The sequence below is a fragment of the Leucoraja erinacea genome, chromosome 6 (genome assembly GCF_028641065.1).
Source record: "Leucoraja erinacea ecotype New England chromosome 6, Leri_hhj_1, whole genome shotgun sequence".
Classification (NCBI taxonomy): Eukaryota; Metazoa; Chordata; class Chondrichthyes; order Rajiformes; family Rajidae; genus Leucoraja; species Leucoraja erinaceus.
This window is the reverse complement of record NC_073382.1, coordinates 21,286,780-21,313,622: the sequence shown is the minus strand read 5'-3', so window position 1 is coordinate 21,313,622 and position 26,843 is coordinate 21,286,780. Positions and strand designations below refer to the sequence as shown.

At 41.9% G+C, this 26,843-nt stretch overlaps 1 protein-coding gene across 1 annotated transcript in view; it reads left to right on the top strand.

Moving 5' to 3' along the window:
- The window catches only part of LOC129697949 (kelch-like protein 1), a 357,960-nt gene that overhangs the window by 174,079 nt on the left and 157,038 nt on the right, over window positions 1-26,843 (top strand). Inside the window, exon 3 of the mRNA XM_055636695.1 lies at window positions 19,640-19,776. Within this exon, the coding sequence (XP_055492670.1) occupies window positions 19,640-19,776 (137 nt within the window). The remainder of the gene's footprint in view (window positions 1-19,639; window positions 19,777-26,843) is intronic.

Genomic DNA, 26,843 nt, shown 5'->3' with positions numbered 1-26,843 from the left:
CTGCCCTCCCCATGCCCCTGCCCTCCCCATGCCCCTGCCCTCCCCATGCCCCTGCCCTCCCCATGCCATTGCAATCCCCCCCTCCCCTCTCTGCCATCCCCCCCCTCCCATCTCCGCCCCAGCGTCTCCGCCCTGAAGTCTCTGCCCTCTGGTCCCTCTCCCACACCCCCTCTCCCACCTCCCTCCCCCCCTCTTTGCCCCTTATCTTCTCTTTCTCTCCCCCTTCTCTCCCCCCTCTCTCCCCCTTCTCTCCTCCCCCCCCCCTCTCTCCACCACCTCTCTTCCCTCTCTCTCCCCCTCACTCCCCCATCTCTTTCCTCCCCCCCCCTCTCTCCCCATCTCTTTCCCCCCTCCCCTCTCTCTCTCCCCCTCTCTCTCCCCCCTCTCTCGCCCCCTCTCTCCCATCCCTTTCCCGCTCTCGCTCGCTCGCCCCCTCTACTCCCCCTCCCTCTCTCCCCAACTCTCTCCCATTCTCTCTCCCATTCTCTCTCCCCCTCTCTCCCACTCACTCCGTTGCCACTCAGTTTCTTATTGAATATCTCCTGTCTCACCTTGAATCTTCAACCCCTGGTTCTTGATTAACCTACTGTGGGTGCATTTACCCTCACTCTTTGTACATTTATCCTTTCTATTCTTCTCATGATTGTATATACCTTTAAAAGATCCCCTCGTCCTCCAACACTCCTGGGAATAAAGTCCTTGCCCGCTCAACTTCACCTTATAGGTCAGGTCCTCACACACTGGCAACATACTCATAAATCATCTCTACACTCTTTCCATCTAAACAACATCCTTCCTATAACAGGGTGTCCAAAATTGGATTTCTAGAGGATTTCAGCATAGGAGTAAAGACGTTCTTCTGCAGTTGTATAGGGCTATGGTGAGACCACATCTGGAGTATTGTGTACAGTTTTGGTCTCCTAATTTGAGGAAGGACATCCTTGTGATTGAGGCAGTGCAACGTAGGTTCATGAGATTGATCCCTGGGATGGCGGGACTGTCATATGAGGAAAGATTGAAAAGACTAGGCTTGTATTCACTGGAGTTTAGCAGGATGAGGGGGATCTTATAGAAACATAAATTATAAAAGAACTGGACAAGCTAGATGCAGGAAAAATGTTGCCAATGTTGGGCGAGTCCTGAATCAGGAGCCACAGTCTTAGAATAAAGGGGATGTCATTTTAGACTGAAGTGAGAAAAAACTTTTTCACCCAGTGTTGTGAATTTATGGAATTCCCTGCCACAGAGGGCAGTGGAGGCCAAGTCACTGGGTGGATTTAAGAGAGAGTTAGATAGAGCTCTAGGGGCTAGTGGAGTCAAAGGGTATGGGGAGAAGGCAGGCACGAGTTATTGATAGGGGACGATCAGCCATGATCACAATGAATGGCGGTGCTGGCTCGAAGAGCAGAATGGCCTCCTCCTGCACCTATTTTCTATGTTTCTATATTTCTATGTTTCTATGACCACAGTACCCCAATGCGACCTCGTTCATCTTGTACAACTGTAAGATAACATCCAAACTTCTGTACTCAACACCCTGACTGATGAAGGCCAATGTATCGAAAGCCTTCTTGACCACCCTAAATACCTCTGACACCGCTTTAAAGGATCTATGTTCCGGCATTTTCAGATTTCTCTGATCTACAAAATTTCCCAGGGCCTTGCCTTTCACTGTGAAGGTCTTGCCCTGGTTTGACTTTGCAAAATGCAAAGCTTGCACTTATCCGTATTAAACTCTATTAACCAATCCTCAGCCCATTTGCCCAATTGATCAAGATCCTGGTGTAAATTTTGATAAATATCTACGCTATCTAGCTTACGATCCACTTTAGTTTATCTGAAAAATTACTAATCATGGCTTCTATATTTTAATCCAAATCGTTGATATAAACCATAAACAGCAATGGGCCCAGCTTCAATTCCTGAGGCGCACCACTAAACTGAGGTCTTCGATCCGAAAAACAATCTGCACTGTCACCCTCTGCTTTCTTCAGACTAGTCAGGAGAAATGGAAATGAGAGATGTAGACAGTGATATAGAGATATAAAGAACAAATGAATGAAAGATATGTAAAAAAGTAATGACGATAAAAGAAACGGGTCATTGTTAAACGGGCCTATTTCCTTCGCTCCATAGATGCTGCTGCACCCGCTGAGTTTCTCCAGCAATTTTGTGTACCTTCGATTTTCCAGCATCTGCAGTTCCTTCTTGAACACATTGTTATTTGTTAGCTAGATGAGACCAGGAACTAGGTGCAACTTGGGTGGGGGAGGGTTTGGGGGAGGAAGTGCAGGGGTTATTTGAAGTTAGAGAAATCAGTGGGCTGTAAGCTGCTCAAACAAAATAGGAGATGCTGTTCACCCAATTTGCATTTCGCCTTACTCTGACAATGGAGGATACCGAGGACAGAAAGGTCAGTGTGGGAATGGGAAGGAGAATTAGTTGTTCAGCAAAATGATTATCCAGTCTACGTTTTGTCTCACTGATGTATAAGAGTCCACATCTTGAACAACGGATACAATTGATGAGGTTGGAGGAGGTGTGCATGAACCTGTGCCTAAAGGACTGTTGGGGTTCCTGGACAGAGTCGAGGGAGGAGGTATAGAGACGTGTGTTGCATCTCCTGCGGTTGCAGGGGAAGGTACCCGGGAGGGGGTGGTTTGAGTAGGAAGGGATGAGTTAAGCAGGGAGTTGTGGAGGGAAACATAGAAACATAGAAACATAGAACTGTGGAAGATGGAAACGGGTGGAGATTGGGAGATGTGACATGTGGAATCCCGTTGGAGGTAGCAAAAATATTGGAGGGTTATGTGTTGTATGTGATGGCTGTTGGGGTGAAAGGTAAGGACTAGGGAGACACTTTAAATTTCCTGCGATCCCCTTAAAATCATCAGTGGAAAAAAATAGTGAAATAGAATTATATGTGGAATAGAAAATTAATAAGTATAACATATCCTAGTCTTGGAAGCAATCTGCTTCTTCTGCACCACCAAACATCCTGAACATGCCAGATTAACAGAGTTCTGCTGTAGTGTTTTTATAGAAACATAGAAACATATAGAAAACATCTGAGAAAAGTCAAAGCAGAGTTATTCACCTTTGGTCACTAGAGCTAAGAGAGAATAGACGTTTCTGGCTGCACTCACCTCTGTGTGTTGCAGTCTGTAGATTCCTCAGATGTGCAAATAAAAGGGATTGGGTTTCTCACCAAAGAGCCTTTATTAACCACGTTCCCTACTCTTTGTAAAACAATATTTAGAATGCTGTAGGTCTGAAACAAAAAACACAAAAATGCTCGAGTTACTCAGCAAGTGACAGTATTGTTGAGGATAGAATCCAGGACGAGGTCATAGCCTCATAATCAAGGGATGTTCTTTCAGGAAGGAGATGGGGAGATATTTATTTAGTCAGAGGGTGGTGAATCTGGGGAATTTCTTGTCGCAAGTGGCCGTGGAGACCAAATCAGTGGATATATTTAAGGCAGAGATAGATAGATTCTTGATCAGTACAAGTGTTAGAGGTTATGGGGAGAAGGCAGGGTGATGGGATCAGGAGGGAGAATTAGATCAGCCATGATTGAATGGCGAGGTGGACTTGATAGGCCAAATGGCCTAATTCTACTCTTATTTCTTATGACCTTAGACAAAAATAAATCTCCCATGATTACTATCACCAGCATTTATATTACTCAACTAACAGCAGTGACAGACTGTAGTCAGATTTATATCCTAATTAAGTGTAATGGTGTTCTGAGATGTTAAATTGTCACCTTTTTGCACCATGGTACAGCTAATCGAGCTGCTGCCTCAAAGCTCCAGTAACTCGGGTTCAATCCTGATTTCCAGTGCTGTCTGCGTAGAGTCATTGAGAGATACAGCACAGGCACAAGCCCCTCAAACCACTAAGTACATCCTGACCATCTGCCATCCATTTAGAATAATTCCACATTTGTTCCATTCTTTTTTAATTTCCCCACGTTATTATTGACTCCACCGAGATTTCACCGCACAGCTGCACACTAGGGGCGATGTACAGACACCAATTTGCTGACAAACCCACACGTCTTTGGGATGTGTGAGGAAACTGGAGCATCTAGGAAAAAAACACGTGGTCACCAAAAGAACATGCAAACTGCACACAGACAGAACCCGAGGTCATGACTGAATCCCGGGTCTCTGGGGCTGTGATACAGCAGCTCATAAGTCCATGTCATAGGAGCAGAATTAAGCCGTCCGGCTCATCCCCCATTCAATCATGGATGATCCATCTTTCCCTCTTAACACCATTCTCCTGCCTTTTTTTTCATAATCTTTGACACCCTTACTAATCAATAACCTGTCAATCTTTGCTTTAAAATGACGCAGTGAGTTGGCCTCCACAGCCGTCTGAGCCAATGAATTCCACTGATTCACTGGCCTCTGGCTGAAGGAATTCCTCCTCATCTCCTTTCTAAATCTACATCCCTTTATTCTGTGGCTGTGCTCTCTGGTCCTAAATTCTGCCACTAGTGGAAACATTCTCTCCATATCGTCCCCGACCAATCCGACTAGCGGCACCATTGAGCCATTCGCTATTATGGCACTTGCCATTTGCTCCACTGTATCATTAGAAGATCGTGGGTTTGTACTTTTCTTCCAGGTGCCGGAGACCCGGGTTTGATCCCGACTATGGGTGCTGTCTGTACAGAGTTTGTACATTCTCCCCATGACCTACGTGGCTTTTCTCCGAGATCGGTTTCCTCCCACCTCCCAAAGATATGGGGGTTGTTAGCTAAACTGATCACTGTAATTTGGCCCTGGCATGTAGGTGAATCATAGAAGCTGCAAGGCAGGAGAAACAAATTAATATCAAAAGCTTGCACTGGGGCGAGATCGACTCTACTGACTCTGTTTCTATTATATAATCGTAGTCATACAGCATGTAAACAAGCCCGTCGGCCCAACATGCCCCATCTACACTAATCCCACCTGCCTGTATCTGATCCATATCTGTCTAAACCTATTCTATCTATTTAGTTTAATTTAGTTTAATTTAGAGATACACTGCTGAAGCAGGCCATTGAGGCCCACCGGGTCCATGCTGGCCAGCGATCCCCTCACATTCACACTATCCTATACCCACTAGGGACAATTTTTACATTTACCAAGCCAATTAATCTACATACCTGTACGTCTTTGGAGTGTGGGAGGAATCCGATTTCTGAGAAAACCCACGCAGGTCACGGGGAGAACGTACAAACTCTGAACAGACAGCACACATAGTCAGGATTGAACCTGGGTCTCCGGTGCTGCATTTGCTGTAAGGCAGCAACTCTACTGCTGTGCTACCGTGACGCCCTTATTGGTGCCAAATTTGTCAGCACATGTAGATTTTGCTTTATAGGCATATTTGTTGTATTATGGTCCATATTGTAATTCTATTTTCTTTAGAAGCTATTAGGTCGGGTTGGTAATTAATTAGAGAGCACACTCTTCAGCCTCATTCCTCCACTTACCTCCCTATGACTTAATCCTGCTCACATGCTAAACCCACTAAATCTCCTGCCACCCATCAACACTACAGGCAGTTTTCAGAAGCTAATTAACTAATTTGCAACTTTTTGAGAATAGAGTGGTGCACTTGGGGCAAGTAAGTGGCAGAACATATGAACCCATTATGATAGAGACCAAGGTAAAGATTGATCATGGGTCCCTGGAGCTCGATTGTCTGCACTACTGTGCCACCCTCCTTTAATCAGTTAACACAATGTTTCAGATAGATACAATAAAGATGGAAGCCATGATCTCAAAAAAAACATTGGAATGAAGAGCATCTGGAGGCAGTCCATTGGTCCGGTAGTGTCCAAATCCAATAAAAACAACTTTATACAGTTTGACAGCTACGATTAAAAAGTATAGAGGATACTTTTTTCCTCTTTATGCACAAATCCACTCAATATTCTCATGCAAATTCAAGTTCAAGTTTGCGTTAATTGTCATTTAACCAACTGATGTACAGTGAAATTTGAGAATAATATTCGGAAAACATCATTAAATCATAAAATAATATTAAATCTCAGAATGATATCAGTTATTAATGTGTGAATCAAGAATGTCTGGACTAATATTAGTGGATCATACAAAATAGAAACAGGAATAATTCCCCAATACCTGCTCTGCCATTCGATAAAATCACAGCTGATCATTAATTGTTTTTTGCTTTAGCGCCATTTCCATACAATAATCCTACATCCTATGTTCTTTAATATTTAAAACTTATCCATCTCTGTATTGCATATACTTGCCACCTCGCTGAGGAAATGTGTACTGTACAATCTGTCACCGGGTTAATAACAATCAACTTAACGACACACAGACATATGAACAAGTTCCCAAGATATTATATTCAAAAGTCAGGCAGACGTGCATACATATGTTTGTTTCTATGAACGGTAAAAATTGTTTCCTTCTTAGCTTTTAGTAATTCTTCTTTCTTATCAGTCTGATGTGTGTTTGCTTCCATTCATTACAAAACAATGGAGGTATGGTTACAGTATCAACTGATTTTGTGTATTTTCTACCTTACGGACAAAATCAATTTATGGACTCTGTGAAAGCAGAACCCATCTATTTGCCTAGGGATGGCCTGAGAAAATATTCCACTTATGCTAAAGGCAAGGAATGGTGTTCCCAGCAACTTCATTAATAATTTCTACATGCAACTGAAATTTCATTTCATCACAAGATCTAATTTGCAATTAAAATTATCATTATGGTAAAAGGAAATGCAGATGCATAAAATTTAGCAGGCACTATTTAGCTTTGTATTGTATATTGACATTACCACTATCACTATTAAACTATAAATGTATCTATTTTTAATGTTAAACATAGGTTCTCTTTCAAAGAGCACCTTCAACATACAGCAATGGTATTTCTTTCCTCTGGTGCAGAAACATTGCACTGCTTAAAATAAACCAATTGGTGTAAATACTGTATGGTTATATAATGCCTAATTATGCAACCACATTATCACTTTCTCAGATGGCAAATTGTTGTACAAATATATTTAGTAATATCTAATAGTTCTTTGGCTGTTCAGGCCTCAGACCTCTTTATTGCCAGCAAAAAGTCATGCGGTGTGTTTCCTATTTAGTTTTTGACTTTCTTGTGATCCCTCGACACGTTTCCATTGCTGCTGTGAATGCTGTCTTTTGTCAAATTACAAGCAGCTTGGGAGGTGGAGATTTCTCTGAAATGTCAAAGTCTATTTTACCCCGCAATCTTGCCCTTTTCTCAGCAATCAATCAAAGCCACACTCCAGTCAGCATCTATGGAGCGAAGGAAATAGGCAACGTTTCGGGCCGAAACCCTTCTTCAGACTGATGGGTGGTGGTGGGGAGAAGAAAGGAAGAAGGAGGAGGAGCCCGAGGGTTGAGGGATGGGAGGAGACAGCCCGAGGGCTGAGGAAGGGGAGGGGACAGCAAGAGCTAACAAAATAGGGAGAATTCAATGTTCATGCCCGCAGGATGCAGACTCCCCAAGGTGGTTTATTAGGTGCTGTTCCTCCAATTTCAGGTGTTGCTCGCTCTGGCCATGGAGGAGACCCAGGACAGAGAGGTCGGATGGGGAATGGGAGGGGGAGTTGAAGTGCTGAGCCACTTCATGATAATTACTTATCTTTGTACACTTTTTTAATATATTTATCCGGAAGCTTATCATACAGGTTATGAAAAAATGTTTTAATTTCTGATAATTTATATTCTCAGTTAACTCTTTTTAACTTGTCAACATTGTCTGAACTCCTTACTATAGCGAGCTGCGGACCTACGTTGTCTCTCTGCCTGCATGACATGCTACTGCACAATGTGCTCATAACCTCGTTAGGTTTTGAGGTTACTGGGTGGAAATTCAACAGCATTCATGACCAAAGGCTCCAAGTTCTCCGGATTGGGTCATACATAGCACAAGTTATTTCATATAAATGTTGCTGTTCTATCAAGTGCAAAGGGTTACTAGGAATACATATTTTAAATGTAGGATATGAGAATCACTGCCAATATTTATAGCCATAACTCAACAATCTTCAGAAAGTGGAGATGTTGCCTCTTGAAGTGCTGCAGTCTCTGTGGTGAAGGTTACTCACTTGGCCAATAAGTAAAGGTAGACATAAAATACGGGATTAACTCAGCAGGACAGGCAGCATCTCTGGAGAGAAGGAATGCGTGACGTTTCGGGTCGAGACTCTTCATCAGACTTTGTATCTACCTTTGATTTAAACCAGCATCTGCAGTTCATTACTACACATGGTATGTAAAGGCTCCCCATTTGGCCTGTAAGTGAGTAGTTCCAGGGTTTTGACCATGGATTGATGAAGGAATGGGCAATGTTGTACCGTTAGTATGGCGTGTAATCATGCACCTGCTGCCATTATTTTCCAGGTGGCAATTGAGAAATAAGTTTGCGTCACCCTTAACTTTTTCCTTTACCCCATACCCTTTCCTTCTTTCAAATTCACTGTCAGCATTCACTCCAAAGAAACCCATCATCCTCTTTGCCCTTGAAAATACTAAGGGTGACTACCACAAGAAAGCAGTATCTGCCATCAAGGATCCGCACCATCTGTATTCTGTGCCCTTTACTTGTAGCTACTGTCGGGCAGGAGATACAGAAGGTTCAGAAACAGCCACTGTATATTCCTACAACAATCGGGTTCCTAAACCAACCCTTACAACCCTAATCCTACCTTGGCAATGGAACATTACAGGCAATCTGTTGATCACCATGAATTTTAAAAATTTGTGTTTAATACTAATGTTTTAAGTAATAATGTAGGAATAGCCAACATATGTTCATGTCAGCATGGTGCATAACTTGGAGGAAAACTTGGAAACATTTCCAGCTCGTTATTTTTTGGCACCGTTTTTCTTTGTTTCTTTTTTTACTGCCTGGCAGAGTTTATTATAAGTTATGTTTTATGCTTTGTCTGTGTATTTGTGCCTGTGTTGTTGCTGCTGCAAACAAGATGTTGATTGTGCCTGTGCCTGACCATACTTGTGCATATAACAATATACTTGAAATGGTTCAATGGATATTTATTGTCAGAATTGCAAATGAACACTTTTTGCTTGAACTCTCTGCTTTGAGATAGTGCTACAAATTAAAGCTGCAGCACACTGCTTATGTTGATAAGTGTATGCTTCAAACGTGTGAGACTTTAGTGAGGTAGATGTCCGTAAGGCTGTTAGTTAATGAACTCTCGTTGGGAGTGTTAAAAGCATTATGTTAGAAGCAATTTGAGCACTTTCACACCACGTAAAAGGAAGTCAAAGTAGAAAATGTATTTAATACTTTGCTTGACCTGTTAAAGTGATTCAACCTTTTCTGACTGTGCAAGAACATTTTGCATTTGTTGCTTACTATATATATATCCCCTAGTGGAGTCTTTGGTAAAACATATGCAGTACACCCTTTACAAAAATAGTTCATTATTACTCCTCTTCACAATCCCATTTTGAAGGCTGAGGCATTAATCAGGGCTCTTGATTTATTATTATATGTGTGCATCATACAGTGAAAATGATCCACTTCTGAACTTTGTGTCAAATCACTTCTCCGTGCCCTTTTTGTAAGCATATTTATTTGCAAAATTAAATGCATCATTCATAATGCCGGCACCACCATGTTTGACGCTTTCATCAAGTTCAAAGTGCCGGCCTGGCCAAGTGTAAGCATGGTGTCCTCCGTTACTGTTCCACCACTTTAGGCTGCGTCTGGTCCAAGTGCACAGCCTCTTGGATCAGCAGCTGGTCCAGCCAAGCCCCAGGCTGTTGCAGAGCCTCCAGCAGCCCACTCCCACATCGAGGCATTGCACAGCCTCGCGCAGCCAGTTGGCTTACTGGCCCTCTGTCAGACTTCTTCCACTCTGGGCGGGTGAGCCGGGACTCCAGGTGAGTTTCCGGTTTGCGGTGCTGGTCCTCGATCTGTGGCAGGTGAGCTGGGCATTCCTGGTGACTTCTGGTCTACATCGTGGGTCCACCGTCTGCGGCTGGTGAGTTGGACCTAGTGGTGGGCAAGTAAGTCCCGCCCAGTCTTCAAGCCGCTAATCCCCGGGATTCTCCCGCCGCGCGTGTGGCTTCCAGGGACCTTTCCACTCCAGTGTGCTTGATCATTGCTGCCTCTCTGAGCTGCAAACTGCAGCAGTGAAGGAGCTCGAGTCCAGGTGCAAGTGGGATCCTCTGTGAAGAGGCAGCATCTCCTCCATGATGTTGCTGCCACCATTGATTTATTCCTTTATATCTTTAACAACATGCTCTGGAATTTCATCCCTGATCTCGGTCTTTTCTTTTACGGCCTTCCACATACCCCACTTTTCAATAAGCTTTTTGGTTGCTGATCCTGATGCGTCATTCTTTGGAGCAACATCCACTTTTTGCCTGAACTCTCTGAAGTGCTTTGAGACATTGCTACAAATTAAAGCTGCAGCACTCTGCTTAAGCGCCTCTCACACTTAGGTGATTTTTTAGGCGACTGCCGCAACTATCATAGTCGTTGCTGGTCGCCGAAAAACCAGCAACTGTACGCCCCTACGACATACAACAGTGCATACAAAAATATTATAATAACATTAAAATTTAAATTATCTATAATATAACTTTAATGGAATTCACCAATGTCATCACCGGCAACTACCTACATCATCCTGGCGACAGCACCTACATCATGCTACATAAGGCTACATCAGAGGCTACCCCCCCCCAAAACAATGGCCGCCGAAAGGTTTTGAATATTTCAAAATTCTGTGGCGACCAGAAAGACTACGACTCATTGGGAAACTGAGGAGATCATACAGGCGACACCCCGGCGAATATGTGGCGACCGCTTAGTCGCCTAAATGGGACAGGCCCTTTATGTTGATAAGTGTATGCCAAAGTCAAAATTTTATTTGTCACATGCACCCGAATGCGCAGTGAAATGAATTTGCCAGCAGCGTTACACTTAAAAAGAACACACAATACAAATATAACCATATAACCATATAACAATTACAGCACGGAAACAGGCCATCTCGGCCCTACAAGTCCGTGCCGAACAAATTTTTTTTCCCCTTAGTCCCACCTGCCTGCACTAATACCATAACCCTCCATTCCCTTCTCATCCATATGCCTATCCAATTTATTTTTAAATGATACCAATGAACCTGCCTCCACCATTTCCACTCTCTGAGTAAAGAAGTTCCCCCTCATATTACCCCTAAACTTCTGTCCCTTAATTCTGAAGTCATGTCCTCTTGTTTGAATCTTCCCTATTCTCAAAGGGAAAAGCTTGTCCACATCAACTCTGTCTATCCCTCTCATCATTTTAAAGACCTCTATCAGGTCCCCCCTTAACCTTCTGCGCTCCAGAGAATAAGATTAAGGTTAATAAGGTTAAATAAGGTAATAAGGTAATAGGTTAAATAAGATTTAACAAAAACATCCACCACAGCATTGTTCACTGTTGTGGAAGGCAACAAAGTTCAGCCAGTCTTCCTCCTTTGTTCACCCGTGATAGGGGCGATAAACCCTCCGTAGTCGTCGCTACGGATGGCCCGATGTACAGGCCCTCTCATCGGGATGATCAAAACTCCGACGTCGGGACGGTCAAACACACTACGCGGCTTAACCATATAACTATATAACAATTACAACACGGAAACAGGCCATCTCGGCCCTTCTAGTCTGTGCCGAACACTTACTCTCTCACCTAGTCCCCTCTACCTGCACCCAGACCATAACCCTCCATTCCTTTCCTGTCCATATACCTATCCAATTTATTTTTAAATGATAAAATCGAACTTGCCTCCACCACTTCCAATGGAAGCTCATTCCACACAGCTACCACTCTTTGAGTAAAGTTCCCCCTCATGTTACCCCTAAATTTCTGTCCCATAATTCTCAAATCATGTCCTCTTGTTTGAATCTTCCCTACTCTCAATGAAAAAACTTATCCACGTCAACTCTGTCTATCCCTCTCATCATTTTAAAAACCTCTATCGTCCCCCCTTAACTTTCTGCACTCCAAAGAATAAAGACCTAACTTGTTCAACCTTTCTCTGTAACTTAGATGCTGAAACCCAGGAAACATTCTAGTAAATCTCCTCTGTACTCTCTCTATTTTGATGACATCTTTCCTATAATTTGGTGACCAAAATTGTACACCATACTCCAGAATTGGCCTCACCAATGCCTGTATAATTTTAACATTACATCCCAACTTCTATACTCAATGCTCTGATTTATAAAGGCCAATACACCAAAAGCTTTCTTTACTACCCTATCTACATGAGATTCCACCTTCAGGGAACTATGCACAGTTATTCCTAGATCCCTCTGTTCAACTGCATTCCTCAATTTGCTACCATTTACCATGTACATCCTATTTTGATTTGTCCTGCCAAGATGTAGCACCTCACATTAAACTCCATCTGCCATCTTTCAGCCCACTCTTTAAAATGGCCTAAGCCTCTCTGTAGACCTTGAAAATCTACTTCATTATCCACAACACCACCTATCTTAGTGTTATCTGCATACTTTCTAATCCAATTTACCACACCATCATCCAGATCATTGATGTATATGACAAACAACAGTGGACCCAACACAGATCCCTGAGGCACCCCACTAGTCACTGGCCTCCAACCAGAAAAACAGCCACCCACCAATACTCTCTGGTATCTCCCATTCAGCCACTGTTGAATCCATCTTGCTACTCCGCCATTAATACCCATCAATTGAACCTTCTTAACCAACCTTCCATGTGGAACCTTGTCAAAGTCTTTACTGAAGTCCATATAGACAACATCCACCGCTTTACCCTAATCAATTTCCCTAGTAACCTCTTCAAAAAATTCAAGAAGATTAGTCAAACATGATCTTCCAGGCACAAATCCATCTTGACTGTTCCTAATCAGACCCTGTTTATCCAGATGATTATATATATTATCTCTAAGTATCCTTTCCATTAATTTGCCCATTGCTTGGAAGTCCCGAATGGACACTTTCCTACCGGATACCGTGGCTTCAGGATGCTATAGGCTGCAGGCCGGCGGTCGGAGCTCTTCTCCGGCCATCCCCGGCTAGGGATCTCAGGCTCCGAATGGTAAGTCCATGCCACGCCCATGGCTAAAAGCTCCGCAGACCACAGCCCCATGGTGCCAAAGTCACCAAGCCAGCGATCGGAGCACTCCTCTCTGGCGACCCCGGCAAGGGTTCACCCGCTCCATGATGGAAAAGTCCACGCTGCACCTGCTGCTGATGCTTCGGGCCCAACTCCGGGAAAGGACACTCCAATCCATGCTGTTAGGCCGCGAGGGAGGCGACATGGAAAAAGTCGCCTCTCCGTCAAGGAAGCGTCCAAAAGCGGTTCCCCCCTTTTTCCCCCCCACCACCCTCCACACACGACACACCAAGAGACACCTAAACTAACATTAGACACAAAAAAACAAAAATAAAAGTAAAAATAACGAAAACGCTGCTGGCAGGGCAGTCGACTCGCAGCGCCCCCACCGACCAATGTGTGTCCACCGACCAATGCATCAAATGTGTGAGACTTTTAGTGAGGTCAATGTCCGTAAGGCTGTTAGTTAGGGAACTCTCGCTGGGAGTGTTAAATGGATTATGTTAGAAGTAATTTGAGCACTTCCACACCACGTAAAAGGAAGTCAAAGTAGCAAATGTGTTTAATACTTTGCTTGACCTGTTAAAGTGATTCAACCTCTTCTGACACTGTGCAAGAACATTTTGCATTTGTCACTTACTATATATCCCCCAGTGGAGACTTTGGTGGATGGCCTCACTTAAAATTCCCTACTGGGCAAAGTAAGTGCTTCCTGGAGACTTTCAATTAATTCACTTCTAGGAGGTTAGTCTTGAATAACACATATAAAACAAGTTCATCATTACTCCTCTTCACAATCCCATTTTGAAGGCTGAGGCATTAAGCAGGGCTCTTGATTTAGTTTTATATGTGTGCATCACAGCAGTGAAAATGATCCACCTCTGACCTTTGTGCCAAATTACTTCTCCGTGACCTTTTTAAAAGCATCAGAGATTTTTAGAGGTCAATCAATATGTTCATCTGATGTGAAATTGTGACAAGAGCAAACAGTCACATTTTCCTTCTGGCTTTTCAGAGAAGTCAAACAAATAACATTGTCAGCCTCCAAGCCTTACTGTTATTTGATCCAACAACATGGTTCAAGTAGATTAAAACTCAAGGCGCAAAGGTTTATATCCAGTCTAGTATCTGCTTGTCATCTTTTGAGCATTGACACTTTTGGGGCGGATTGCCTTTTAGAGATCTTGAGAAAGATGATTGCGTTTACTGGAGTGAATAACACATTGTCCAGTCTTAAACCGAGGCAATAGTTTTATTCCTTCCTTTATTTACTTGAACATGACTAAGTTTTGAATGAAGTAGGCAGAAATGCAAAAGGATCATTCACTTCTTTTTTTTAATCTGACTTTGTATATTTTGTCCTTGGTATCTGGAATTTTAATTTATTGTAAAGTTAACCGTGTAACATTTGACCATCAATACAGTGCAGCAGAATCAGAGCAGCCTAGCTGAATTGCTACAGTCCATTTTGTGGATGTGACTCAGGGATTCTGATGTTGAATGGTATGAAATTGGCTAATGGCTTGTTTTCAACTATTGTGAGTGATTAGTAATTACCTAAAGTCGTTTCAGCTGGTGACCAGTTGGAAAAGCACAGTGGAGCACAGTTGTATTCAAAAGTAAAGCCACTGTCCCACTTTCCCGAGTTACTCACAAATTTTCCTGAGTTTTCCCCTTGATTCAAACTCGGGCATTGTCCATAGCGAGTCCGTGGATATTTCGTAGCGGCTCGTAATGCCAGCCGTGGGTACTCGGGGCATCAGGTAAATCGGGATATATTTTTCAGCACGTTGAAAAAATAATGTTTAATTCAATTTTGTAACAAAATTGCTCTTTTTGAGTCTCGCTGTTGTATTTATGATAGCAATCAGAGGGATGAATGCTTAAATTAGGTGATTTCATCAAGATTAATGTTAAGCCCCTGTACCACCTTCCCGAGTTACTCACAAATTCTCCCGAGTACCTTACGGCTGGCATCTCCGAGTTTGAATCAAGGGGAAAACTCAGGAAAATGGGACAGGGCTTAACATTAATTGTGATAAAATCACCTAATGTAAGCATTCATCCGTCTGTGCTGTGAGAAATACAACAGTGAGACTCAAAAAGAGCAATTTTGTTACAAAATTGAATTAAACATTTTTTTAATATTAATTAAATTCCTGCTCCTTGTCTTTGAAGTGTCACTAAAATTCCTGCAAAACGTGAACCAAAGAGCTGAATTTCAGAGGTGAGGTGATTGTGACTGCTTTGATATCAATGCAACAATGGACATAAAATGAAACAGTCTCCAGGTACTGAAACCATACTTCATGCAAAGGAAGATGGTTGTGATTGTTTGAGATCGTTCGTAACTTCCTGAAGATACTGATGCAGGACTTCCTCAGGGTTATGTCCTAAGCCCAACCTCTGCAGCAGCTTCATCAGTAACCGTTCTTCTGTCATAAGAACAGTAATTGAGGACATTGATTGATCATTGCCCAGTGTTCAATTTAAATCACGATGCCTATCTATGCTAATCCTACTTTCCTGCTTTAGGCCATATTTCTCACGCCTTTCCGATTCAATACCTCTTCACCAAAGCACCTGCAGATCATTCCATACAAAAAACTAGGACCTCAGATCTCATTTAAATTTCTCCCCTCTCACCTTAAACCTATGTCTTCTAATTGTAGACTCTCCCCACTCTGGGGAAAAGACTCTGACAATCTACCTGATTTATATACCTGATAATTTTGTAAATTTCTATAAAGTCACATCTCTGCCCCTTACATTCCACAGAGTTCAAGTTCAAGTGAGTTTATTGTCATGTGTCCCAGATTGAACAATGACATTCTCTCAACCTATCTGATCTGTCATAACTGCAGCCCTGCATCCCAGGCAAAATCTTGGTGCATCTCTTCTACATGCTATCCAATGCTAACACATTCTTGGGTAGTGTGATGAACACTAAAAAACTATACACAATGATTCAATTGTGGCTTGACCATTAAAGGTGTAATGTGATAACTCTCAATCTTATACTCATGACGATTAGCATGTTGCATTTACTACCCTATTTACCTGGGAATGCCCTGCAAGTGTTTGTTATCACGACTTGGAGAAAATTACATTACTTTATCAAAGACAGTATGTTAACAAAGCATTCCTAATTCTCCAATCTACCCCATGTTGCCCATTGCAATTCTATCTACATTTTATCTGTAACTGTAACACTATATTCTATATTCTGTTTAATTTCCCTTTTTATTCTATCTAGCATACTCATAAGTGATTTGATTGTACTCAAGAGTAAGAGTGTTTTATTGTCATATGTCCCAGATAGAACAATGACATTCTTACTTACAGAATTTCTCATGTATGGTATGATTATGCTCATGTGCGGTATGATTGCACCTATGCATGGTATGCTCTGACCAGATGGGAAGTAAAACAACCTCACTGTATCAAAATACAAGAGACAATAATTTTAAATTATACCAATAACAATAATGGTTCCCATTAATGAAATTTTCCAAATTGCGTCATTTCTGTAATCCACTCTGGAACATTTTAATCCCATTACAGCATATCCATCAGTTCCAAACAGCAAGTCCAATGTGCTACTAATTACTTGTGTACATGCTCACGTACGTATATCTGAACCAACAATTCAGATTAGGGTTGAGAGGAGATTTGATAACAACACACCAATGTGCAGCCAGGTGGAATAAGTAGAGAGAGACAGTTTTGTTTAGTGACAGTTCAAAGACAAGGAGCAGGAATTTAAAGATATAACCTGAAAATACATAGATGAGGCAAGAGGAATGGAGATGCGATCTGGAATTCAGTGCCCATAAGGGTGATTGAAATAGAGTTGTTGCCTTCAAATGGGTATGAAATGACACATGAAAGTGAGTAATTTGCAGAGCTATTGGGAAAGCACATGGGAGAGTGACTGAGGAGTTTGGTTTATTGGAATTGGTATAAAGCCTATCGGCATAATGGCCTTATATGGTGGAAAAATCACCACATATGAAAAAATAATTGCAGACAATGGAAATCTAAAATGACAAATATTAAGTGTTAGAAACAATGCTGGTCAGACCACATCTGTCAGAAGCAAAACAGTCAATGTTTTAAGTCAAAGATGTTTCATCAGTAGTGGGAAGGAGATGAAAGGAAATTCTCATGCAGGGTCTCGACATGAAAATCAACTATTCTTTGTCTATCATAGATGTTGCCAGACCCACTGTGTTCATCCACCAGTTTTTGTTTTAACAAGTTATAAGAAATGTGTAACTGCAGAGATGGTGAGGAGGGGGTTGTCTCTGATAGAGTAAAGCCAGGATGGTAAAACAGTGGAGATAAGTTGTAAACAACAGTTGCCTGGTCCTCGAGTGAATGGGAGCAGTATAGAGAGTGAGAAGGTGAATACATGTCCATAGATGAAAGAATAGTGAATGTAAACATTATCTTGCTATTATTGCCTCTCTGAAGCTCCAGTCTCAATCCACCATTTTCTGCTTACTTGAAGGAAAGTGTTCTACTTGATCTCGATCTCTGAGATCAGGGGCTCAGGAAGTTGGCCACTGGTCTAATCTGGATTGATCTGAGAGGTGGAGGGAAGGAGGGCAATACCCTGTAAACAACAAAGAGGGAAATTAGGAGAGCTGGGAAATTAACTGACCATCAGGGAAGAAGCAGGGTGGGTCAGCAGGCAGGGGGCAGAGGTCAGGAAGTTGTGCAATTCAGCAATGTACCTTTAAGGACATTTTTTCCAGGAGTGCCCACGAGCAGGACAGAATGATCAAAGTCTCCTGTAATACTCCATAGTGAGTGTTGCACAGAAGACTTGTGTCGTGGAGTCCCAGAGAGATATAACATGGCAACCTGTCCTTTGCCCCACTGACCCTGTCACCCATCCAATACTCTTCTACATGCTATCCAATGGTAACACATTCTTGGGTAGTGTGATGAACACTAAAAAACTATACACAATGATTCAATTGTGGCTTGACCATTAAAGGTGTAATGTGATAACTCTCAATCTTATACTCATGACGATTAGCCATTCTCATGACAAATACCCATTTCTACACACTAATTCTACCCAAAACCATTATATTTTCCTTATATTCCGTTCTATAACTACCCCCCTCCTCCTGATTATACCATTTGGCTACATACCAGGGGCAGTAGCCAATTAACCATTTTTACTTTGTGGGACGAAAATAGAGAACCCCGAGGCAACTCAACAGTTTTGTGGTGGTGCTGCATCCGCGTCTGCAACTTGCGTGCAGTCTGTCTGTCTCTCTCCCTTCTTTGTCTTATCGTTAATGTTAGATGTATGTAATAGTCTATTTTTAGTCATGTATTATGTAGGGGTTGGTGGGAGGGGGTGGGGAAACGTTTTAAAATCTCTTTCTTCAACGGAGGTGCAAATATGTTTCCATGTTGTATCCCTTTTCGTGTTGCGGCCTAACATCGAGGAGCTGGGCGACCTCCAGCTGGGATCGACCTTGAGGGCTCTGGTCACAGAGCCTGTGGACTCGTGGAGCTGGATGAATTTTGGAGGCTGTGGTGGTGGTGCGATTTGTGGCTGCAACTCGACTTTCGGAGGCTTTGGTCATTTGTCCTTTGGTCTGTAACATTGCAAGCTCGCAGGTCCCTGGTTGGTAACCAACTTTTCAGGAACTCCAGCCGCAGCAACTTCGTCCGCCCAGAAGCGCAAGGCTTGAATAGACCGGTTCGCAGGACCTTTCATCGCCTGCCGTGGCTCGGCAGCAGGATGTTCAATTGCCCAATATCTTCAATATCAGGTGCCTCAATTGCTTCGACGCATCAGTTTTACTGCCTGATCAGGGGAGAAGAAGCAAGGACGAGATAAGACATTTTTTTAACCTTCCATCACAGTGAGGAAGTGCCTGGAGGAGAATCACTGTGATGGAGGTTTACGTTACTTTTGCATAATTGTGTTTTGTTTGCTTTTTATTGTTATGACTGTATGGTAACAACATTTCGTTCATATTTTCTTTTTTGAATGACAAATAAATTCAATTCAATTCACAGGGTCACAGGAGAACATGCAAACTCCACACAGGCAGCACCAGAGGGCAGGATTGTCACCTAGTGTGGCCTTAATGCAGCAGTATGACACTAATTCAGGCATAAAAATTGCTTGTTGCTGAAATTTGTTTGTTGAATTTCATGATTGATATAGTTTAACCCCAAAATGTATTAAATTGACTTTAAGTAAATAAAAGTTCAATGCAATATAATTTTCAGGCCTTCATTTTGAATACATTAAATAAATAATGCTCAATGTTTAACACTGTAGATATACAAATGTATTAACTTCCTTTCCAGCCAATGCATTTCTTGTTAGCACTTAAATTATCTTAAAAAACAATCATAGTTCACGAGTTGTGCCTTTGTTTTGTTTTGAAGTGGATTCTTTCAGTCAACAACTCAACTAATTAAAAGGAATTAATTAAACTCAATCACTGTTTTTCTTGTTTCTATAGACTCGTCCTCAGTGCTGTTTCAGACTACTTTGCAGCCATGTTTACAAGTGATGTTTGTGAAGCCAAACAAGAAGAAATCAAAATGGAGGGCATAGACCCCAGTGCACTCTGGGATCTTGTCCAATTTGCATACACAGGTAAGGTTAGAGGTACAAAAATATCAACAAAATGTGATGGAAATGCTCACCAAGTCAGGCAGCATCTGTGGAGGAAGAAACATTTTGACGTGCCTGTCAGTGTGAGATGACTTCCCCTGTATGGACTGATAGGGTTATGTGGCATGGTTTCAGGATAAGATGTTGGATATTTAGCACTGAGCTGAGGAAAAATTCCTTCTATGTGAGAATTGCGAATCCTTCGTATTCTTTTCCACATGGTGCTGTGATTGCACATTGGTCAATATTCAATGTCAAAATAGATCTTTTGGAATTTGGGGTAATTGGAATATGGGGATTATCTGGGAAAGTGGACTTGGGACCCAGAATCAGGCACAGACTTGTGAAATGGTGGAGCAAGCTCAATGGCCTCATCCTGCAAGTCTGTGTTCTTATATTTAGGATTAATGGCCTTCTACCGTTCCTGATGAATGCTCAACCTAAAACACGAACTCCCTCCATTGAATGCAGCCTGACCCATTGAGTATTTTCAGCATTTTGTTTACTTTATTTGTTCATTTTCTTGCACCTACAGTATTTAGCTTTGATGGGACAAGAATTGGTTTGTACTAAAGATTTGACATCATTGGGGTTGGTTAATATTCAATAACATTAACAATTAACATTGGCATGGTGACACACCAATTAGTGCTGCTACCTTACAACATTAGATTTGATCCTGACCGCTGGTGCTGTCCGTGTGGTATTTAAACTTTGCTGTCTTAAATATTTTTCAAATTATAGTCACAAAGTGATAGAATATGGAAACAAATCTACTGGTCGAATGGGACCAAATCAAACAATTATTTACCTTCATCCTATACTTATCCCATTTTACTCAAGATTATTTCACTAACCCACTAATTTTGAGCTATTATCAATGGCCAGTTAATCTATAGGCCTGCATGCATTTGGGATGTGGGAAGAAACCGTAGCACCCAAAAAAACCCATATGGAACATGGAGAAATATATAAACTCCAGGCACAGTCTGATAGATAGATAATTTATTGTCGCATGTACCATGAGGTACAGTGAAATTCTTTGTTTTTGCAAACACGGTACACAAAAGTCACCACAAGGCACAGACAAAGTTAAATATTGTTGGTCCCATCTTCGAGATTTTAACAATCCTATCCATATGTTGACAAGACATAGGAGCAGAATAAGGCCATTCAGCCCATCAAGTCTATTCTGCCATTCAATAATGGCTGGTCTATCTTTCCCTCTCAATCCCAACACCTGCCTTCTCCCTGTAACTTTTGACAGGCTTATTGCCTTATGAAATGGTGCATGAAAGATAATTATTCATAGAACTATTGGGAAAAACCAGGAGAAAGCGACATGATTCTTTCTATTGTGGATCCCAGTGCTTACAAATTATATCGGGGCCTTCGTACAGAGCCACAGCTGCATCTTATTGATGACATTCAACCCCCTAAATACTGATGCTCCTTTGTGTGGCCGATTTGACCAATAGATCTGTCTCCATATTCTATCACTGTGACTATAATTTGAAAGGTATTTAATACAGCAAAGTGTAAACTTCACCCAGACAGCACCAGAGATCAAGAGCATCCCTGAGTTAGTGGGAAAAAAATTGTACCAGTAATTTAAGAAAATGCTAATGCATTAGGCCTGCTGCCCCTTAACAACAGAAGATAGACACAAAAAGCTGGAGCAACTCAGCGGGACAGGCAACATCTCTGGAGAGAAGGAATGGGTGACGTTTCAGGTCGAGACCCTTCTTCACGGACAGAGTCACGGACAGAGTGCAGAAAATCCTCAAGGGCGAAGGTGAACATCCGGAAGTGGTAGTGCATGTCGGCACAAACGATGTCGGAAAAAAGGGGATGAATATTCTGCAGCGTGACTTTAGAGAGCTCGGAAAAATGTTGAAAAGCAGGACCTCCAGGGTTGTTATCTCCGGTTTGCTTCCAGTTCCCCGTGCTGGCGAGAGCAGGAACAGGGAGATACGGGACCTGAACGTGTGGCTGAGGAACTGGTGCACGGGGCAGGGATTTAGATTCTTAGATCACTGGGATCTGTTTTGGGGTAAGGGGGAACTGTACAAAAGGGACGGATTGCATCTTAACAGGTGTGGGACCAGCATTCTGGCAGGCAGGTTTGCCACTGCTACACGGGTGGCTTTAAACTGAATAAGGGGGGTGGGGTGTTGAATGGGATAGTGGAGGATGGAGTTAAAGGGAAAGGGTTTCTTAAATGTGTGAGCGTAGAGACCGAAGGGTGTAAAATGAGGGTAGAAGAAATAGGTAGCAAGGTGAAAAGTAAAAGTGGCAGGCAGACAAAACCAGGGCAAAAATCAAAAAGGGCCACTTTTCAACATAATTGTATAAGGGGCAAGAGTGTTGTAAAAACAAGCCTGAAGGCTTTGTGTCTCAATGCAAGGAGCATTCGTAATAAGGTGGATGAGTTGAATGTGCGGATAGCTATTAATGACTATGATATAGTTGGGATCACGGAGACATGGCTCCAGGGTGACCAAGGCTGGGAGCTGAACATCCAGGGATATTCAATATTCAGGAGGGATAGACAGAAAGGAAAAGGAGGTGGGGTAGCGTTACTGATTAGAGAGGGCATTAATGCAATGGAAAGGAAGGACATTAGTTTGGAGGATGTGGAATCGGTATGGGTAGAGCTGCAAAACACTAAGGGGCAGAAAACGCTGGTGGGTGTTGTGTACAGGCCACCTAACAGTAGTAGTGAAGTTGGAGATGGTATCAAACAGGAAATTAGAAATGCGTGCGACAAACGCAAAACAGTTATAATGGGGACTTCAATCTACATATAGATTGGGTGAATCAAATTGGCAGGGGTGCTGAGGAAGAGGATTTCTAAGAATGTTTGCGGGATAGTTATCTAAATCAACATGTAGAGGAACCAACGAGAGAGCAGGCTATTTTAGACTGGGTGTTGAGTAATGAGGAAGGGTTAGTTAGCAATCTTGTTGTACGTGCCCCCTTGGGCAAGAGTGACCATAATATGGTTGAGTTCTTCATTAGGATGGAGAGTGACATTGTTAATTCAGAAACAATGGTTCTGAACTTAAAGAAAGGTAACTTTGAGGGTATGAGACGTGAATTGGCCAAAATTGACTGGCAATTAATTCTAAAAGGGTTGACGGTGGATATGCAATGGAAGACATTTAAAGACTGCATGGATGAACTACAAAAATTGTTCATCCCAGTTTGGCAAAAGAATAAATCAGGGAAGGTAGTACATCCATGGATAACAAGGGAAATCAGGGATAGTATCAAAGCGAAGGATGATGCGTACAAATTAGCCAGAAAAAGCAGCATACCGGAGGACTGGGAGAAATTCAAAGACCAGCAGAGGAGGACAAAGGGCTTAATTAGGAAAGGAAAAATAGATTATGAAAGAAAACTGGCAGGGAACATAAAAACTGACTGCAAAAGTTTTTATAGATATGTGAAAAGAAAGAGATTAGTTAAAACAAATGTAGGTCCCTTGCAGTCAGAAACAGGTGAGTTGATCATGGGGAACAAGGATATGGCGGACCAATTGAATAACTACTTTGGTTCCGTCTTCACTAAGGAAGACATAAATAATTTGCCGGAAATAGCAGGGTACCGCGGGTCAAAGGAGTTGGAGGAATTGAGTGAAATCCAGGTTAGCCGGGAAGTGGTGTTGGGTAAATTGAATGGATTAAAGGCCGATAAATCCCCAGGGCCAGATAGGCTGCATCCCAGAGTACTTAAGGAAGTAGCTCCAGAAATAGTGGATGCATTAGTAATAATCTTTCAAAACTCTTTAGATTCTGGAGTAGTTCCTGAAGATTGGCGGGTAGCAAACGTAACCCCACTTTTTAAGAAGGGAGGGAGAGAGAAAATGGGGAATTACAGACCAGTTAGTCTAACATCGGTAGTGGGGAAACTGCTAGAGTCAGTTATTTAAGATGGGATAGCAGCACATTTGGAAAGTGGTGAAATCATTGGACAAAGTCAGCATGGATTTACGAAAGGTAAATCATGTCTGACGAATCTTATAGAATTTTTCGAGGATGTAACTAGTAGCGTGGATAGGGAAGAACCAGTGGATGTGGTGCATCTGGACTTCCAGAAGGCTTTCGACAAGGTCCCACATAAGAGATTAGTATACAAACTTAAAGCACAAGGCATTGGGGGTTCAGTATTGATGTGGATAGAGAACTGGCCTGCAAACAGGAAGCAAAGAGTAGGAGTAAACATGTCCTTTTCACAATGGCAGGCAGTGACTAGTGGGGTACCCCAAGGCTCAGTACTGGGACCCCAGCTATTTACAATATATATTAATGATCTGGATGAGGGAATTGAAGGCAATATCTCCAAGTTTGCGGATGACACTAAGCTGGGGGGCAGTGTTAGCTGTGAGGAGGATGCTAGGAGACTGCAGGGTGACTTGGATAGGCTGGGTGAGTGGGCAAATGTTTGGCAGATGCAGTATAATGTGGATAAATGTGAGGTTATCCATTTTGGTGGCAAAAACAGGAAAGCAGACTATTATCTAAATGGTGGCCGATTGGGAAAGGGGGAGATGCAGCGAGACCTGGGTGTCATGGTACACCAGTCATTGAAGGTAGGCATGCAGGTGCAGCAGGCAGTAAAGAAAGCGAATGGTATGTTAGCTTTCATTGTAAAAGGCTTTGAGTATAGGAGCAGAGAGGTTCTACTGCAGTTGTACAGGGTCTTGGTGAGACCATACCTGGAGTATTGCGTACAGTTTTGGTCTCCAAATCTGAGGAAGGACATTATTGCCATAGAGGGAGTGCAGAGAAGGTTCACCAGACTGATTCCTGGGATGTCAGGACAGTCTTATGAAGAAAGACTGGATAGACTTGGTTTATTCTCTCTAGAATTTAGAAGATTGAGAGGGGATCTTATAGAAACTTACAAAATTCTTAAGGGGTTGGACAGGCTAGATGCAGGAAGATTGTTCCCGATGTTAGGGAAGTCCAGAACAAGGGGTCACAGCTTAAGGATAAAGGGGAAATCCTTTAAAACCGAGATGAGAAGAACTTTTTTCACGTAGAGAGTGGTGAATCTCTGGAACTCTCTGCCACAGAGGGCAGTTCATTGGCTATATTTAAGAGGGAGTTAGAGGTGGCCCTTGTGGCTAAGGGGATCAGGGGGTATGGAGAGAAGGCAGGTACGGGATACTGAGTTGGATGATCAGCCATGATCATATTGAATGGCGGTGCAGGCTCGAAGGGCCTACTCCTGCACCTAATTTCTATGTTTCTATGTTTCTTCAGACTGAACATCCACCCATTAGTCAAAATACCTAATCATTCAGTCAATGCTAGATTGTTGTGTGTGAGAGCTTGCCATATTCAAAATAGCTATAGTTCCTGCATTACCATCAGTATATAGAAAATGTAGCAACGTAGTAATGCCTGACTACACTTCAAAGATTGACACTAAGGTCTTTTGGAATACTTGGAAGGAAACATTAAAGGTCTGATGAAAATTGACGTATTTTTAGAACAATAGGCTCCAGTGAGAAAGAGAAACGAGAGTCAAATGCATTGGTCAATGAATAGCTTTGTAAAGTGTTCTATAAAAGCAAGCTACTTCATTTTGACTTCTAAATGTATCTGTTGTAATAATCCATGGCATGTAATAGGACAGTTAGCATTGGAGAGAAGATTAATTACATTGGAATTAAAGACGTGTCTTCAAAGTGTAATGTAAATGGTTTTACAAGTCTTTAGTTCTGCAGTCCAACACAATTTTCCTACTTTAACCATCATATTTTACAAAATATATACACATTAGATTGGAAGGTGTATATTGCTCTGTAGCAGTTCACAAAAAAAGTCTCTTGAAGGACTTAGAGGTTTTGGAAATGTGATTACATTGTGCATAATTCATGAATGATGATTACAGAAGCTGGAAACACATCCCTGTAACTGAAGAAACCAAAATATACAAGGAGCTTATTGCCAGCACAAAATCCCATCAGAGTTATATTTCTCCAAAATTGATACTTGCATGTAAACAAAGCAAAAGTTGCAGCATTCAAGCAGTATTGGATTTAAATTTTGGCTTAATCTAATTAACCTTGATTTACTTTGGTGCTATAAACTGTTCTGTGCAGCCTATGTTTTATATAATGCTTTTTTAATATATATTTTATACAATACTCAAGTTACCAGTCTTGAAGAATACAAACAATTACTTTCGGGTTTATCACTTCTGGCCTTGCAAGATACTGCAAATCTCAGGTGTTCAATGAATTAAAGTTAAATTGAGCTGTAAGAACAGTTGCGAAAGGAAATATTTGATAAGTGCCAAAGATTAAAAAAAAACTGTACTGACTTGATAAGAAGCAGAGCTTGAATTGAAGCACTTGCTGGGCTTACAAAAGAATCAAAGAGATGGTTTTGAAATTAAGCTGCCAAACTACTGCCCTTCCTGACAAAGAGTCAAGTTGAGGTTTCTTGTGCACGTGCTACTTCTGGAAAACGTTAATGAATACTTGAAAGCAACATGCTAGAATAAATGTGATTCCTTTAATCTCATGGTAGGAAAGAAAAAGCACAAAAGAGAAGTTATTCCCTATCCTGTAAACGTTACTTGATCTGTTATTGATGCAAAATGTTTAAAGACAGTATATGTATAAATATTGTATACAGTAATTTTGTACAAAATTTGAATTGTATCTGAATAGTTTAGATTAAATTCCAGACTGTTCATCCAAGTTTGGTTGGACAATGGCCTGCGTTTTGAATAAATTACTGCTTTGACTATTTAATCCAATGTTAGTTTTGCATTTGGCACTTGCAATCTTTTTTAACTAAAGCCAGATATACAAAACTAGTGTTATATTATGAAGAAAGAAAGACACATCGTGCTGGAGTAACTCAGCAGATTAGCCTATTTAAGTACATTCTAGGTTACATTTTGGGTTGAGACCCTTCTTCAGACTAATTGTGGGGGAGGGGGTTGGGAGGGCGGGAGAAAGCTGATAGAGAGAAGGGCCAGGACAAAGCCAGGCAAGTAATACGTGGATACATGTATGGGAATTTTTG